We start from the raw sequence: 14,292 nt of genomic DNA on the forward strand, positions 1-14,292 counted from the left end.
TCACTGTGGCCACCCTGGTACACAATGAAACATCACAATACAAAAACCTCTGCTGTCATACCCTTCTCTGAAATACACAATACTATTTTTCACTATTTTTAAAAATGAATATTAGTTAAGTTAAGTAAAACTTAAAACCAGCTTTTGTGGGATTATAATGACCATTGTACAATATACACTTGTTTTCTGTTATTATGCAATAACTTTGTTCAATGGCAGGACTAATTAGATGGATTTTGTATACATCTTTCAGTAACTTTATTATGTGTGTGCTTCTTTGGAGTATCAGCAAAGACATTGTACGTATTTATGGGGTTTTGTTATATTTTGTACGTTTGATGGGAGCTCACTTTTTTACTGTACTAATATTTTTCAATGACAACTAAAATTACTAAGGAAATATTTAACTTAGTTTTCATGGCTTTTAGTTGAAATAGTCATGCACATACATTTAGTCTGGTCTCAGAATGTGAATGTGTACAAACTGTTTAAAATGTTTTCATTAATACTGAACAATTTGAAGAGATGGGAAAATAATATTTCATTATAAATATATAAAATCGTACGTGCATAAATACATGCGGTGACAGAATATTGGAAACACTTTGCTTCGTAAATTACCACAGAGTTGAATCAGCAGTGTCACGGGGTCATCAAACGTTTAACATCATATCGTATTGCAGTTGTATTGACTTGAATTAGATTATATAACTGTGACATTGTATACGCTGACTCAGCTTTGTAAATGGAGGGCTGGGGTTAAGAAGAGAGTCAAGAAGCCACATGTTGTTTTTTACTTTGTCAGGAAAACAAAGTTTCCTACTGAACCGGTTTAGAGAAAGGAGAAAGAGAGAGATTGTTTTACAAATAGAAGAGAACAATACTTAATTTGTTTTTTTCCCCCAAAAATGCACCCTCTTTAGTACTTCTATTTATCGTAACATAATAGAAGCACATTGATATTATGTGTTCCCAATCACATCCTTTCCATGTTCTTACAAAATCTCTCCACAAGATGGCAGTCCTTACTCACTTTTCTGACTTCTGCTAACCAGCTGGCTGTACACCGAAGATGTCCCTCCAGCACTTCAGCAAGCTGATGTCTGGAAATATTTCACAAAGTGAAAGTGTTCAGCTGGTAGCTATGACTCAAGTAGTGAGTCTGAGGAGCAGATAGTACACATGTTGATTTAATAACTGACAAATAACCTAATAAATAACTATGAAGAATTAATACATAGTTTAGAAGAAGTTGTAGTTCAAGCTGTGCAAAATATTGGTATGTTATTAATGAATGTTTACAACGGCACAAAAGATAATACTTAAAAACAGATGTTGTTGAAATGGCTGATCTGAGCAGGAAAAAAAATATAGAATTTGTAATGGAATATATGTTTCATGAACAAATAATTAAAATAAAGATAATACAGTTAATGTGCTTAAATGCCACATTTTTTCAATGTGCATTTCCTCTAAATGTTGTTACCACCTTTACGCGCAGCAGCTTTTTTGCATGCATTGCTCTGCTTGTATCTGCATTCCGGTAAAGTGCACCCACAATCTTGAGCGTTTAATCCCGTCTTTGGTTCCCGTGTGCAACAAATCAGGGACCAGCAAGAAACACAAAGGAATAATGATTCACAGTCACCTATGTGAGAATGAATTAGAGGGGAAACACATACTAGCAGCACCGTCATCCATATTCTGGTTACAGCTTGATCTGCTGAGGATGCTGTAAATGCTGCTGGTGATGATTTTGAGAAAATGTAACTACAGGAATCATATTTTAACTGCCATATAAGCATCTGCATCTTCTTATAATATCCCAGTCAGTCAAGCTGTGGCAATGAGAGACACTCTCAATACAAAACTAAAAAGAAGCTACAAAGCCACACTCATTACACACGATCTCAAGCTTCCAGCTCCTATTGCTGTGTGCTGCCATGATGTTCTAGATACCAAAAAAGAACGCTATGAAATGATTCATCTCTAGATCAAACATGAACTTACTACTCGGCACCACACAGCCAAACAAATAACATAATACAGAAATATACTGTATTTGCTATTTCATACCCTGCAGGTCCTGCATTTACTTGTATGTTGTTTATACATTTCTGTATTTGATATCTCTGTCAATTTATCCTGCTACTTCATGGTATTTCACATATTTTTCGCGTTGCCTTTGTCTGTGATGTGTCTGCACTATGAATGTCAGCCACTTCATGCCAGGATATATGCCGATATGCAAATAAATACAGTGAAAGATGGGTCTCTTGTTTCGAGGAAGTTTATTTGTAGCTCTGTCTGTTTCCACAAAGTTTCACTACTACAGGTGTGGTCCCCGAGGTGCAGAAAGACTCTCTAAAGATGATATGTTTAGAAATGCCAGGAAATGGATAGACCTTCAGAGCTTAACTGATAACAGATGTTTCTGGTACGCTGACTTGATGTGGCGTGTGTGCTTTTTAAATGTTCTTACATTAGCTCAGTGTTTTGACAAAAGCCTTTCATGTTTATCACAAGCACACTATCGCTCATATTCATACTCTCTTTAATTGATTTAATTATGTGGCTGTCCGTATTATTGTAAGTATTATATATATATTGAATTAAAGATGAAAGCAAATATAATCAACACAATGATCAAACATGAAAAGTTAAGATTTATATTCAAACAAAAAAATGCAAAACATCATACAGAATATATCTATCTCAACTACACTGCAATTTGATATTTTATGTGTCAATGAAAGTTAATAATACTTTACAACACATTGTATTGACACTAAAAGTCTTCAAGAAAAGTAATACATAACTTTTCTATTCATAATGCAACTATAGTAGCCAAATGCAAGAACATCTATTCATCTAAATGACTAAGAATTACAACTGCATCTTTATTTTTCTATAGGTTACAGAGAAATCCATTTTCAGTGACATTATATATGACAATCATTTAATTTAGCACTCATGTAAAAGTTTTTAAAACTAGATATAAAAGTCAGAAAACAAATGAAGACCTGTAGTCCATGCTTTGCATCCATCTCATCTTACGGTCTCTTCATCTGGAAAAACAAACAATAAAACAAATATATTTATATATTATATTATATTGACTGCTCAAATACAGATTATTAAACAGTGGTAAAGTGTGATGGATTACTTCAATCTAGAGATTCATCCAGCTGGAGAATTGACAGTAAACTGATCTCTTTGTCTTCACTACAGTATAGCTTTAGCCATCGAATGTTCTGCAGGGCGAGTCTGTTCTGTAACAATTATAATATCTGTACTTGAAGATGGCGTCTGTGTGGTATGATGTGGCATTTAAACATGTTCTGTGGCTGGTGAGGCTCTTCACTCTGCTGCTGCTGCTAAATGTTGATCAGGCACTGGTGCTGGTTGGACATGCAAATAAACTCTGTTCAGTGAAAGTGATGCACTTTTACACCACTTTACTGTCTAATTGTGTCTATCAAAATCCACACAACAAACTTGTAATATCACGGGTTTGTTATGGCCAGATAGAGCAATTCACCAGTCAGAAAGAATGATTTGGTGTCCATTAACAAATCAGATATTGCTGATAATCAATTACATATATATTTTTGTCTCTTTTGTCTAATTTCATTAAGTCTAATGGATGAAATCATTTTCATTACAATGGTCTCCCTTTTCGGGATCGAGTGCACTGTAAGAACTTTCACATAAAAATCTTGACAATTTAGAGTCTTAACAAGCTATCACACACACAGATAAACTATTCAAAGATCAGGAGGTGAAAATGCTCTTGCCTTTATGTGTAGTCTATTTTATTATCTCCATGCTACTTTATTGTATAACTTGTAACATACTTGGTTAAACTCATTGTCAGTGAATGTATGAATGCTGTACTGTATCTTATGCAGGCTTAAGTCCTTAGTGCAGCTGAAATGCAGAGAAAGCCTGCATGTTTACCTTGACCAGGCTGAATATCATGTTATAAAGGAGCGAGGATATGAAGAGGAATATGAAGGAGGAGGTTGTGGACCACAGGCTGCTGTACTCATCCTCCTCAATGGCATCATCTGTGCAGCTCATAGCAAGATGCAGATTTAAAGCTGGAATAGAATGTAAGGTATAGGCGGGTTAGATGTGTGTGTCTGTGTGTATGTTAACAACGTTTTATTAAGACAACGCGTAGATGCCCTTTTCTCTCTTGAATACTGCTCATAAACTGGAATCAAGCATTATTATCATATGTCGTGTGGACGTTAATCCATCTGAACAGTGGATCAGTGCAGTATACTAGGAATCTTTAAAATATTAAAGTCATGCGTGAACATGTAACAAAAGTTTCTTCATGCAACATTTATTTGAAACAGACAGCACACTTATCACGCTGTTAGACAATATGACAAAGACAGATTCAAACACAATATGATGACAAACACAAGTAAATTGTCATATTGACTGTTATTTTTTACAATCACAAAGACAGGTTCCCATGACAGAGAGTACACACAGACATAACAGCACATTTGCACACAATGCCACATTTATAGCCGAATCTATTATTTCTCACATTCGTTCGAGCTACTCTGGGCCTTAGACACGTCTCTGGGTTTCATAGGCTTTTCGCTACCAGCAGGCCAGACGTTGCAGGAGAACATGTCGTACTTGTTCCACTTTTCCTTGGAGGTGCTGTAAATACTTGTAACTGAGAAGCCCTGTTTGGTCTTCTGAGGGGGGAAGTTGATGCCATCGGTATAGATGTTCTCGTTTTGTCCACCTTGTTCTGACCAGGCGACGTAGTAGTCCTGCAGCACAGGACTAGAGACCAGACACACCAGAGTGACCTCAGCTGAGTCTCCTTTGCTTATGTCTTCCTCTGGGAGGATGTGGACAGTTACTTTTGGCTCCCTCCCATCTGAAAGAGAGGTTCATATTTAAGCTTTGCTTTTGCTATACTTAGATAATGACAGGATTGTGAGTGATCTCCCCAGACTTACAGATTACTGTTCTACCAATCAGTCTCCATCACTTAGTTACATACCTCCTTTGTGGAAAATCAGATCTTGAGAAACTGTTTTCATATTGGCACTAGCGGCAGAACAGCGCACGTACTTGACGCTCTGCCACTCAGAGCGACTACGAGTCAACGTGCTGATTTTGACTCCGGAGTTTGTTGTTGGAGAGATGTTGTCCGTCACAGTTTGTCCATTAATTTCCCAAGTGATTTCAATTTTGTTTAGAGTGATCTGGTCCTGGCCAGTAATTTCACATTCCAACTTTGCCTGGTTGTTGATGAAGATTTCTTTGGGACTTGGTGGTTTCAGTGTCATTGTGATATGAGCTGCCAAAGTTGGAGGAGAAGAGGCCTCTAAGCATGTGGAGGAAGGAGCAGAAATAGAGCTCAGACTATTAATTCATTTCAAATGTGAATGTAAAATACCAGACAGATTAGGTTAAACATGAGAAACGGGTATTATTACAGAACAGTTTCTGAATAAAATAAGATTAACAAGATAATGTGTACTCATAGACATACAGTAAGGGAACCATACTTTTTTCCAATTTGACGCTGTTGGTGCCTCCTGGGTGAGTCACAGAACAATTAAAAGACCTTGAATTCCAGTCAGTATCTGATACTTGGAGCAAACTGACTCCTGTATATTTGTTGTTCTTCTCAGTTGGAGGATATTGCACAGAAGACAGGGTGGTCCCGCTGGCATCGGTCCACTGGAATGTAAGACTCTTTGGGTAGAAGTCGCGTGCAAGACAACCAACAGTGATTGTACCTGCAGCCTCAGGTCCGCACTTAACCAGAGGGAACAGAGTTGGTGATGCAGCCGTTTCTGTGAAAGTGTCAAAACATATAAATACCAATATAAGTCAAATAAATATACACAGATGATCAATTGTGTGTCTAAAAGTTAATCAATAAAATATTGCACATTATTGTATGATGAAGCTGAAGACAGAGAAATCTGCCCAAGGGGTATTTTAATGAATATTACTTCTGGATAAAGAATGTCCTCATGGTTATTTTTGCACATCTGTTCAGCACACAGATGTAAACATACTGGATCTGAGTTTATGCAATGTAACTTATATGTATTACTGCACCGTTTTGTGATATATTTAATCAATTTAAAACATTTTTGCCATGTCTTGCATTGGTCCGATACTCTTTGGGTAGAAGCCGTTCGCAAGCCAACCATTTATCTTTAGTCCCGGAGTTGAACCAGACAAACGGAGCAGAGTTGCTGATAAATGAGTGTTTGGCGTTAAAAGATGATATCAATTTTATAATTATACAAATAACTAAATATGTAATATAACTACAGAGCTCTCTGAAATATTATGTCATACTTTTTATATTGTTCAATTATTGCAACCTATTCTCATAATGGCCTATTCATTTATTTAACACTGAACACTTTGGGTATAATATTAAAAATGCTTTTGGTTATCGTTATAACCATGTACAGACTGTAACTACAAAACTACAAAATAAGTTTATCAGTAAATAATCAAAATGCAGCTTATTGTTGATGGATTTGAAAATTTCACAAACCATTTTGAAGGAACAAAGTCAGGTTTATCTTATGTGTATATATAAATAGCATATTCCTATTTCAAAACTGTAAAACAGTATAATTAATAGTAGAAAATGGTAATAGAAAATACATTGGATAATAATGTGACTACAATGATGCAAACATTCAACAGCTGCAATTACAATCCATCTGAATAAATTCTTCTTGCAATCAGAGATAATGCCAAAGAATAACTTTTTTAAATGCTTTCTAAGAAACAGCTGCATTAGAAACATCTGCCTGCTCTCTAGTTTGTCCAACATCAATGTAAACCTGAATAAGACCATGAAGTAAACTTCTCTACCACTAATAACCAATTTAAAAAAAATCAATAATCTTTGCAGTAAAAATATAATGTTTAAATGTGACTTACCTGACGATACTGTGACTTCAGTCCCACTTCCCCAGTAGTCGAAAGCATCACAGTGCTGCATCTCCACTCACTGCTTGAACAAAAACCTAACGTACCAGAAAGATGCATTAAAACCTCATTAAGTGACTGAAATACACAGAAATCCTGGTCAGAATAATGCCATGATAGTATCCTGTGAGGTTTTTTCTTTTTTCGCTGATTCTTAATCAGTTGTGAAAGTTATTTTACTGGAAGATGACATTTGCGTCTGTGCACAAACTGTGACTTTAATCTACTTATGAACTAACTTTTAGTTACTAATCTCCTTATTAAAGTGATAAACACAGTAGTTACTTCATATTCCAATGAGAACTAGTCTGTCCTGTTCATGTATCATCATGAGAGTGTAAAGTGTTTGCTCTTAGGTTTTTGTATGGCTCTATATCTCAGTGCCCCCCACCCCAGCCCATCACTGTGATAAACCCTACTACAAAAACAAAACCACAGTTTCCTGCACTGGAGACGTATTGTCAGCAGTGGGTAAGAATAAAACAAAACTTATATTCTAATCAACAAAACTATATTGAAGGTTGTAAGATTCCTAATTTGCATTTTGTATTTTACATATTTTTAATCAGTTTGTCATTGATTTTAGTCCGATTTAGTTTGTTAATTTACCATTTACTATGCATACTACTGTATTTACTATGTGTGTGTGTATATATATATATATATATATATATATATATATATATATATATATATTAAAAAAAGACTCCAAGGACATTTTATCAACATAAACAATAGTGTATTTTGATACAACACCAACCCACTAAATGGTGGTCAAAATCCTTTATTCAGATAAATATGGCTGTAGCATCATAATTTGCAATAATAGTTTAGAAATGCTATTTTGGTTTAAAAAAAACATAATTTTCTTTTCAAAAAAAGCTGTTACACTTCCAGCTTGGACTTTGAACTAAACACATTCAAATGAAAAAAACAAACAATCGATAATATAGTTACTGACCTTTTTGATATTGTTGTAAAATTGATAAATTAAAATTGAAACATCAAAGCAATGGTAAATGTTTAAATGAGTAGAGTTTTGTTTAATTGGGTCCTTTTGTCAAACTACCGATATATGAGGGGTCAAGAAAGACATGTATCATTTTGTGTTATTGTTGTACAGATGAAGTGCAGCTCAGCCTCATAGCAAGAGTTGATCAACCTGATGGTGTGTAAACTCTGCTTTTTGTTTCCCAAAGGAAAACTTGTGACAAAAGCATAGTGTTGAGAAAGATATTCTGATTTCTTTTTAAACAACTTGCCCTTTATATCAGTGACCGATGTGATGGAATAGTGGCATTCGAATGTGCCAGAGGACAACACATTTGGGCTTTAAGGCCACTGGCTACTCTACTGTATGTCCTTGTAGAAAGCCCTTTTCATCACAGTGGAGTATACACTTGAGACGTCACCTTTTGAAGGTATTTATTATGTTTCTTCTCTCCCATTCTTCCTTGATTCCCTCTCACTCATTGATCTCTCACAGCTTTAGTGTTTTTAGGTAGTTGCACTAGAACTGGGCGATATGGCCTAGGTCGTGTATTCAGATATGTCATTTACGATATATATCACAAGCTTGCTTGTATAGCTTGTTTTCTGGTAATTTAATAAATAAATGAATGAATAGTTTATGTGAAATAACCACATGGTAACGCCTTTTTTATACTCATGTGTGAATTAAATACTTGACTAAAATGAAAAGTAGAGTATTTTCTCATTTAAGAACATTAGTGCAAAATAAAATCAAGTGAAATTAAAGGGGATGAATTAATATTTCAAGCTATGACCTGACGATACGCATTCATGCATGCACACAAATAGAGTAATCAGATGTATCTAGACTGATGTATTCGGGTAGAACTCTTATCAATTCAGATTTTCTTGATAGCTCGATAAATGATTTCTTAATTATACGATTTCATTGAAAGACAATAAATGATCATATTGAATTATCATATGATAAGTGGCACGGTTGGTAGGCTTATACCTCGGGGAGCACGAAGATGGGTGGTGTGTGATCAACTGTGGTGAAATGCCAAGGACCATTTTTTTTGTCCCAGTCCAGCGCTGATGGTGACATCGTGGAGGTTTGTTGTTCTTTTTGCCTCATGAAAATAGAGAAGATGTGAACTTTTATTGTGGACCCAAAAGATTTTGCGAAAACTTTATTATTAGGATCTACAGAACATTTGTAAAAAAACAAACAAATAATGCTATCAGTCAAATACATTTTTAACTTTGTTTATTCTGCATATTGTCTCCTTTTATTGCAAATTAATTACCCTCAAAATATGAATGTGGAGAGGTAGAGACAGAGTCTGTAACCATAACTGTATATATAAAATGCTTTAAGAGGTGCAAAAGATTACAAAAGATTATCATATGTGTATTATTAACATGATTTCATGATATCATTTTTATTTGTTTTTTATTTATTTTATTTGTTGCAAACAAATCATTTAATGTTTGAAAGTATTTTTTTTTTAAATCACCGAAACTATAAAGTTTATTTTAATAAAATATCAAGCTATCAAGGATGATAACTATGTTTTTGCAGATTGCAAAAAAAAATGTAATTTGAGTATAAAGTATACATGCTGATATATACAGTAAAATATTTCTCTCGCTGAAAGGAAGTTTTGTTTGTAGTTCTGACAGTTTCTGAAAAGTTTCCGGTGTGGTCCCAGAGGTGCAGAGAGTGAGAAAGCGTCTGGCTAAAGATGATATGTTTAGAATTATACAGGAAACTGAAGAAATGTTTGTTGGCCTGTAACAACAATATCTTCAGAAGCTTTTCTGTTTAACACAAGCACACAATAATGTTCACATGGCGAAGGGATGTTTTTGTCCAAATGTATATTGATTGAAGCAAATGCCGTCAACAAAATGATTAAACATGAAATCACATTTTTTTTCTCAAAAGAACCTAAATAATCATATTTTTAATACATGACATGTTGTCATTTACATTTTACTAAAAGGTTTATTGTTTGTTGTAATAACACATGTCATTGACATTACATTGTATGATATGATTATTATCTAATGAATTTACAAGTTTTATCATCATTAGATAATAGTAGAAGACAGCATATATCAGTAGCATTTATTTACTGCTTAAAAGAAAATCAATATTTGTATCATTCCATATGTACAGCAGATCACTGCAAACATTTTAAAACTAAACGGAAAAGACCAAAAGAAAGATCTGTTGTCAGTTGAAGAGGTAATAAAGGATGAGATGGATGAGTTATCCATCTCATCCTTTATTCAGCGATGTTATTTCTTACTCAAGCACTACAGCGTGCGCACAAAGGTGACATGAGGGTTTAGTGCTTAGGCCTTAGGGTGGAGATTGGGATTTGGCCTTCAAGTTAGATGGCGCCACCCGTCTCTACTTGCAGACAACCTGTAGAGAAAACCAAACACAACGAGGGTCAGAGGCCGTCACGATGTCTCTTTGACCTCAAGTTGTTTTCAGCGAGACAGATAGCTGCCCAACTTTGAATTCATCTGAGTTTAATTGGTCCATCCTTCCATTTTTCCCCTCTGTTCGTCCTTTTTGGGAAGTTTTACTTGTTCCGATGCGAGGGTCCTGGGGCAGAGGATGTCTACAGAATGTAAAGCCCTCTGAGGCAAATTTGTGATTTTGGGCTATACAAATAAATGTAATTAACTTTAATTATATAGAAAGCAGATATACAGTTGCATTATGTGAACAGTTAAAAATTACTGTTGAAAATTTAATTTCAAAACCCAATTTTGAATGCGTTGTGTGCTTTCATCACTTTGTTTGTGGTCACTTATCATTATCATCCCTCATAGACAATATCAATATTTTGTATCTATTTTTTTCATCAGTAATTCAATTAGATTTATATTAAGATAGGAAATATAAGATGGGCAAACATCAGATGTAATTAATGGGGTATTTTAATTTATTTTAATTCAGAATGCTTTCTATCAGTGACTGATACAGTAGCAGCTGCAGGAGTTTGTGTACAGCTCTGTGGCTTCCTGTATCACTGTGGCCTTCGAGCGCAATAATAAACAGCAGAGTCTTCAGTCGTCAGACTGTTCATCTGCAGAGACACCTGGTCCACGTTGTTGTCTCTGGAAATGGTGAAGCGATTCTGGACTGACGTGGAATAAGCTTTAGTGCCTCCACTCGGAGCAGAAATGTAGGCAACCCACTCCAGTCCTTTTCCTTCAGCTTGTCTGATCCAGCTGATATGAGCATCGTCATCTGATATTCCTGCATATGTACAGGTCAGTGTGTGGGATTCTCCAGGGCGCTTTACCACCGATTCAGACTCAGTCAGAGTCTGACTGGAAACACCTGGAGAGAAAAGCAGAATCAGAACAGAGCCAAACACACACAGTTGACATATTTTTCTAACTAAATTCGAATTGGTAGAACAAAAGTGAAAGTCTTCACCTGCCCAGCAGATAGTTAAGAGCAGCAGTCCTGTCCTATAGTCCATCATGTTACACTGTGTGTCCACTGTCCTCTGTCCTCCTCTCTGCAGTCACATAAGTAGAGCTGGAAGACGTCTGAGTTTTGCATTGACTCCTCCTCACAGGGAGCATAGAACTAGAATGCACTTGGCTCTCAGTTTATTGTTTGGTGGAAGTGTAGAATCAGTTTCCTCCAAGTCAGTTGATTTTAAGTTTGTCTGACATATTTTAATTCAATTTGCGTTAAAGGAACCGTGTGTAACATTTAGGGGGATTATTTGGCAGAAATGGAATATAATATTCATAACTATGTTTTCTTTAGTTGATAATGACTGAGCTGCGGTGGAGACACTGAAGTGAACCAGGGGAAGTGAAGATTACTCGAGTTGACGACTACTTCACTTGTTACTGTTACTGTTGTAACAGTGCTCACAACTTTATTGCTTACTGCAATAAAGCACAAAGCCAAAACTTTATCAATACATACAATACCAATGTGAAACGTGTTTCAGTCGGCTCTGTCTGCACATAAACGCAGCATGATCGGCCCAATGCATTTAAAAAATATAAAGATATATCTGATGTCTGTGTTCTTCATTATTGATTATTATCATTTATGAACTTCACTCAGAAATGTGTGTTTTATTGACATTTTAGATTTGCTTCCAGTGAGAGATTAATGACTTTATGAAGTGACTTTGCTGTTGTAAAGATAACTGTTGCTGCTTTAGAAACAATAATTTGTTATATCTAAATAATGAATACATTCTTATCCTGTTCTGAATTTATTTGTTTTTCAAATGTTATGTGTGTTTTTAAAGGCAATTATTTAGTCATTAAAAAGAACAGAGTATTGATAAGAGTAGCTCCTTACCAGAGGGCCACCGTAGTTCTTGTCGTCATGTTTTATCATACACCAATGTTTAGAACATATTTTGGATCGTGGACCTTTCTCATTATATTTTGATTCACACAAGCTCGCTCTGTGATCAACTATTTTTCAATTTTTTTTCTCTTTTCAAACTGATTTCGTATAATTTATGGTTTGTACTTGTGTATTCATATTTGAGATAGTGAGCTACAACTTTAATCACATGAAGCTGCAGTCACTACTGATCAAGCTATAACAATTTTATATTTGTCGGATATTTTTTTATTCATATTTTTATTAGATATTGTTTATGGTTGATGCTGGCCTTGATCATGATTTTATTAAAAACAACAGATACAAAAAATGGAAGTATTTCTTAGTATATTAGCACAGTAAGAATTAGTATTGTAGGATTTTGTACAGCTGCTCAACCAGCTCCAGTCACTGTGGGTCTCGAGCACAATAATAAACAGCAGAATCTTCCGTCTTCAGACTGTTCATCTGCAGATACACCTGCTGTCTGCTGTTGTCTCTGGAGATGGTAAACCGGCCTTGAACTGACTGAGAGTAGAAGATACGATCACTGTCATATTCGATGCTCGCCATCCACTCCAGTCCTTTTCCAGGAGCCTGTCTGATCCAGGCCATCCAAGAGCTGCTAAAGTCAAATCCAGAGGCTGTACAGATCAACCTGTGTGATTCTTCAGGCCTTTTAACCACTGGTTCAGATTCTGTCAGAGTCTGACCATCAACACCTGTCAAGAGAATAGAAAATGTGAAATAAGGTGGTGACACAAAGAAAAGCCATCAAAGACAAAGATCAGTGACTATCTTCACCTGCCCAGCAGATAGTGAAGAGCAGCAGTCCTGTCCTATAGTCCATCATGTTACACTGTGTGTCCACTGTCCTCTGTCCTCCTCTCTGCAGTCACATAAGTAGAGGTGGAAGACGTCTGAGTTTTGCATTGACTCCTCCTCACAGGAAGGACACAGCTGGATCAGACTTGGATCTTTTCCTGTAATTTGTGAATAAATATTAGTTGTAATGTGTTGATAAAAGTCACAATCAAGTAACTAAAGAGCAACATTTAATAGTAATATAAATATAAATTTGTTCTGAGTTTGTCACAGTATGTTTCAGTCAAATTTGAATGATCAACAAATCGTCAAGTATTCAAAAAAGATTTGTTTTAATTTAAATGGTGAAAAACAGTTTAACTGTCTGACTCCACAACTGGATACTATAGTTAAATCTTTTCTCATGTTTTAAGCTGTTATTTTAACATGAATAATGTGTTTAGAAACAGATTTCAGATTGTACTTTACCCTGACATATGTACTGTAGATCCACTGTTTATACTGATCAATGGTTGGATCATTAGATTAGATCAAAAAGTAACTTGGGTTTGATTTGGACAAATATACAATCATCAGTAGTTGTGTTCTACTGTTTATGTCAGTTGACATATTGTGGTTCTTTGCAGCGCTTCCGCCACCTATGTAAAAAAACAAAACAAAAAAACAAACGATGACATTCTGCTCTAGCTACCATCATATTTCAGATCTCCTAACTCTTTGTAAAAATGTGTCCTTTAAATATTTTGTAAAGCTTCTCTGGTGACTTTAAACAGTTTGTATGTCTGGCACAGTAATACACAGCAGTGTCTTCAGGTTTCACCTTTTGTCCGTTTAGAGTCACTGTTGCTGTTCACACTTCACACCTGTGGAGGAAAACCTTTTGAATATTGAAACAGTTTATGAACAGTGAACAGCTGTGAGTCAATTATATTCTGATCCGATATTTTCAAGCTAGCTGTCTCATCAAATATTGTTTCAGCTTGTTTCTCTTAATCTCCTTTCAAACTTGTTTCATAAAATTCATGGTTTGTATACTTGTGAATATTAAATTGGCAATTGTGTATTATATAAAGCCTTAACAATTGAAATAACTCTGTCGA

The 14,292-nt window shown here is 35.4% G+C and overlaps 1 protein-coding gene across 1 annotated transcript; it reads right to left on the reverse strand.

Annotated features, from left to right (window-relative positions):
* Window positions 1-2,274: 2,274 nt before the first annotated feature.
* Window positions 2,275-13,220, reverse strand: LOC137885712 (immunoglobulin gamma-1 heavy chain-like). The gene is given in 8 exon segments (XM_068728058.1): window positions 2,275-3,068; window positions 3,961-4,103; window positions 4,568-4,912; window positions 5,039-5,365; window positions 5,550-5,840; window positions 6,958-7,012; window positions 12,767-13,089; window positions 13,172-13,220. Coding segments are annotated over 8 exon segments (1,548 nt in total). The 3' UTR covers window positions 2,275-3,053.
* Window positions 13,221-14,292: the final 1,072 nt, after the last annotated feature.

Source organism: Cebidichthys violaceus, unplaced genomic scaffold (genome assembly GCF_023349555.1).
Source record: "Cebidichthys violaceus isolate CVI_PGR_0920_01 unplaced genomic scaffold, fCebVio1.0.p SCAF_40, whole genome shotgun sequence".
In the NCBI taxonomy this organism is placed as follows: domain Eukaryota; kingdom Metazoa; phylum Chordata; class Actinopteri; order Perciformes; family Stichaeidae; genus Cebidichthys; species Cebidichthys violaceus.